The sequence below is a fragment of the Sinocyclocheilus anshuiensis genome, unplaced genomic scaffold, assembly GCF_001515605.1.
Source record: "Sinocyclocheilus anshuiensis isolate Anshui unplaced genomic scaffold, SAMN03320099.WGS_v1.1 scaffold126, whole genome shotgun sequence".
Taxonomy (NCBI): Eukaryota; Metazoa; Chordata; class Actinopteri; order Cypriniformes; family Cyprinidae; genus Sinocyclocheilus; species Sinocyclocheilus anshuiensis.
The window spans coordinates 720171-724802 of NW_015546026.1; the positions used below are offsets into that span (position 1 = coordinate 720171).

General features: G+C 34.5%; 1 protein-coding gene across 2 annotated transcripts in view; it reads left to right on the forward strand.

Annotated features, from left to right (window-relative positions):
- Nucleotides 1-4632, forward strand: part of ank2b (ankyrin 2b, neuronal) — a 128961-nt gene that overhangs the window by 90011 nt on the left and 34318 nt on the right. For both annotated transcript variants that reach the window (XM_016499760.1, XM_016499761.1), the window contains 4 exons: nucleotides 1799-1897; nucleotides 3000-3154; nucleotides 3322-3533; nucleotides 4083-4290. In XM_016499760.1, the coding sequence (XP_016355246.1) occupies nucleotides 1799-1897; nucleotides 3000-3154; nucleotides 3322-3533; nucleotides 4083-4290 (674 nt within the window). The remainder of the gene's footprint in view (nucleotides 1-1798; nucleotides 1898-2999; nucleotides 3155-3321; nucleotides 3534-4082; nucleotides 4291-4632) is intronic.

A 4632-nucleotide genomic window follows, 5' to 3' on the forward strand; every position in this document is an offset into this window, starting at 1 on the left:
AGTCTTTGTAACTTTACAGATCTTCTTTATGCACCAAGAGCTTGTAACACTCCAAAGAGAAAGGAAAATTTTAAAACGCATCATATGACCCCTTTAACCTCCATTCCCTGATGGAGGGAATGAGATGTATTGTTCCTCCTGCCATAACACAACACAACAACACAATGTCTTGTTCCCCCAATCAGGAAATAGAGGTTACAATAATAACCAAGGCCATTTTCATTTTGCATGGAATATCTCTGTAAGGCTTTATTGAGAAGAACATTAGTGAGAAAATTATCATTCAAAATGCACAATTTAACTGTTGTTGCCCAAAAAGTGGAACATGGTGGAACCGACAGAGCAGAATTTCAAGGACAATGAAGAAGAAGCCTTTCTTTTGGGGGGGCACAACTGTTTATATGCTTTTACTACGCATCAGTGGTCCGAAACTGTTCTTCATTCTGAAAATGAAAGAATGTACAGCCTGACTTAATATAAGGGGCCCATCATGTACCATAGGGGCACATGGTTTAAAGGAGAAATAGTTTTTATTAGAGGAACCATTATTTTGGTAGGCAATGTTGCCTGCTTTTACTTGCAGTCATGCAAATTTGAATGTGAACTTGAAGACTGCAGAGTGTTCCATTTGTCCTTTTAGGTTTCAGAAGTGTTCTCACAAGCGCCCCCTTTGTGTACAAGAGATTATGCATGCCATTTGGGACAGGGTTATAGATTCAAATTTGTATGTGAAAATCTAGTAAAAAATAATTTTCCACATTTTTACTAAATGAATCATTTTCATTTATATGCAAAAACATCTAGTAATAAACCTAATTAATAAATATACCTATACAGTACATATATGTGACCCTGGACCACAAAACCAGTCATATGTAGCAAAGGTATATTTGTAGTAATAGCCAACAATACACTGTATGGGTCAAAATTATCGATTTTTAAAGATCATGTTCCACGAAGATATTTTGTAAATTTCCTACCCTAAATATATCAAAACCTAATTTTTGATTAGTAATATGCATTGCTAAGGACTTCATTTGGACATATGCATTGCTAAGGACTTCATTTGGACAGCTTTAAAGGCAATTTTCTCAATATTTTAATTTTTTTGCACCCTCAGACTCCAGATTTCAAATAGTTGTATCTCTTCCAAATATTGTCCTATCCTAACAAGCCATACATCAATGGAAAACACAAACAAAATGTCAGCTGGAGGCTAGCATGAACATGTTTGAATGATGATGCAAGCAAATAGTTGAATAATGTAGTAATGAATATTTGGACAGTTTCAGATTAGTTTGGAAAATGAACTTTTGAAAATATTTGTATTAATGATGTTTCTGTTTTAATGCTTCCCATGAGTCATTGGAGTTCCCAGGAGTTTGCATGGAACAGGCTTTTAGCATGGTCTTTAAGAAACTAAACTAATTACAATATTAGTTGCTTATTACGTTTATATCTCCAACAAAATAATATATTGCAAATATTTGATATACAGTATATTTCCATGTCCTAAAAGTTACTGATGATTTATTTTATAAAAAAAATTCTAGCATTTGACAATTAATCAGGCAGACAGTGTCAAAATAATCACATGTATTACCAAAACTACAGATGTTACAGTTATTTTCTAATAACCAGGAAAAAAAAACCTAATTGCAAAATAGTTTTTAAAAAAGGGAATGTACTCTTACCAAAAACAAAGAGGAATTTAAACTCTTCTGACTATTCTATTCTAAATGGAAATGGATCTATGCCATCTATGCTCTCTTTTCTCACTGCTGCTATTGGATGACAGTAAGCTCCACCTCCCTACTGCCCCGCCCCCTCTGAATGAGGGTGAGAGTTTGGTTAGCCGCATTCTGCAACTGGGCCCACCAGGGACAAAATTTCTGGGGTAGGAGTGACACATAAAACAACCAATGGATGCCAGTCCCACACCCCACTTTCTCCTTTCACACTATCTTCCTTTTTAACTGTGTTGTATTTGGTTGTATTCTGCTTTCATTGTAAAGTGTCTCTGTATAGTAGTGTATGGTACCATATGTGCCACCTTAGTGTCATTTAATTTTTTTTTTTCATTTTAGTCTTGATTACTCATGATTGTTTCCAAACTTGTTGAAACTGAATAACAAATTGTGGATATACTTATATACTTCGCTATCAAAATTTCACAGGTTTGGGAATTCATGATCAAAACATTCCCAAATCATACTATTTGTAGTGATTGTCATACTATTAGTGTGTTGTTCTAAATCACGTGTTTCCTTTAGCTCCTTTAGACGAATGTTTGTGCCCTGCTTTTTGTGCTCATCCTTTTTTTTTTTTTTTGCCATTTGCTCAGCTACTTTTGTTGCAGCATGAATTTCAGTGGTTGTGTGCATTTTTAGGTATCAACATAATATGAATGTTGTTATATGTGGCAGGTACGTTGTAGTATATTTGTGAAAGTTTTCACTCATTTAGGCCATAGTCTAGTAGGAATGTCCAGTAGAATTTTAATCAAGTATTAAGACTTACATCAATAAATATCTGGGCATATCAAGGTGTTTCAGCACTGAAGTTAAAATGAATTGAAAGCCAAGTCCAGTTGCTTTTCATAAACTTTCTTTTGTTCTTTTTGTGTTAGTTTTTAAACAGTCTAATGAAAATAAAAATACAATATAATACACATTATTTATGTATAGCCTACATGATATAAACTTTACTGGATCCAGTTGCTTTTAATCGTTGCGGTTACCATTACTGAACTAGAGAAAAGTAAATGTAATAGGACATTTCTCATTCCCGTTTCTGAATATTATTATACCAATTGCATTACATTAAAACAGCAAGCCTCTCAAGGTCATTTGTTACAGTGATTTCAGAGCTAAATTTATTAGCTTAACTGTAGATAATATAGACTTTGTACATAAATATAGAATTCAAAACACATAAACACACACACTTACACACATGTTTTTATGAATAACATTCTTTAACTTCCTGCTGGGTGTTAGGCCGGTGATTGTGGAGATCCCTCACTTTGCGGCTCTAAGAGGAAAAGAGAGGGAGCTGGTGATCTTACGCAGTGAAACGGGAGAGAGTTGGAAAGAGCATCATTGTGAGTACACAGAAGAAGAGCTCAACCAGATCCTCAACGGCATGGATGAGGGTAAGAAAAAAACACATCATCTGCATATAAGCATAACATGAATATGACCAATACAAATGATAACCTTCCTTCTTTCTAACATAGTCATGCAGGTCTGCACAAATGAATGGTCCCTTTCTCATTGGCTGCTCTATACATTATGTACAAATTTTAATTTTTTTTTTTAGGGCTGGACCCACCAGAAGAGTTGGAGAAAAAGCGAATCTGTCGCATTATCACTCGGGACTTTCCACAGTATTTTGCTGTGGTGTCACGAATTAAGCAGGACAGTAATCTCATTGGTCCAGAAGGTGGTATTCTGAGTAGCACAGTGGTCCCTCAAGTACAGGCTGTCTTCCCAGAGGGAGCTCTCACTAAACGCATCCGTGTTGGCCTGCAGGTAGCATGGAGATTAAATAAAAAATATTATAATGTAGAATGATAGTGCACACAGCTGTATTTTAGTTTAATTTTATTATTTTTATTTGTCAGTTATTCTGTTCATTTAGCTATAACATTATAATAATGTTATTGTTATAATAATGTTATAACAGTCATCTTTTTTTATCCCTTTAATGTGTCACAATATTTTGTTCAATTTCTGCTAGTTTAAGCTTGATTTTAGTAATCAGTAATTAAATTCAAAGAAGTAGAAATAGTACAATGTACTTTCAGTGTGCCACTGTCTTTTTGATTTTTCTTAAAAGTTTAAGATGAAAGTTAAACTTCTCAAATGTACATAATAGTTATTTTTAATCAAATTTTTAGTGCTTTATTATGTAATTGAGCTGATTTGCTATCACAGGCATTCTGTTGGTAACAGTCACAATATTTAAATACATTTTGAACAAATTACAATGAGATACAATGTGTTACTTTGCATTATTAATTTGCTCTGAACCTATCGTTATGATAGTTGTATTTATTATTGCATTTGCTTTTTGGCCAGGCTCAACCAATGAGTATTGATGTAGTGAGGAAGAATTTGGGTAATAAAGCCACATTCAGCCCTATAGTCACTCTGGAACCACGGAGGAGGAAATTCCATAAGCCCATAACCATGACCATTCCTGTCCCGAAGAGCTCCGCTGACCCAATCCTTGGCGGCTTTGGAGGTGGAGATACTCCTACATTACGTTTGCTATGCAGCATCACAGGTGAGAAAGTACACAGGAATATACAGAAACCAAACAAAATGCTCTTCATTCTGTAGGTAGCACAATATGCATTAAAGGTGTATTAAAGGTTAAGTGTAACACTGTAACACTACAACTGGTGGAATACGTTAAGTCATGTAGAGCCTATAATAATCTACTTGCACTGAGCTTAATGATGTACTTCTGATTTGAAATAAAAAAGACTTACCATTTTCTGGTTATATATGTTTATAATGTGCCATTGTTGTTGTAGTTCCTGAATCTTCACTTAAAGGGATCATATGATGCGATTTCAAGTTTTCCTTTCTCTTTGGAGTGTTACAAGCTGATTGTGCATAGATA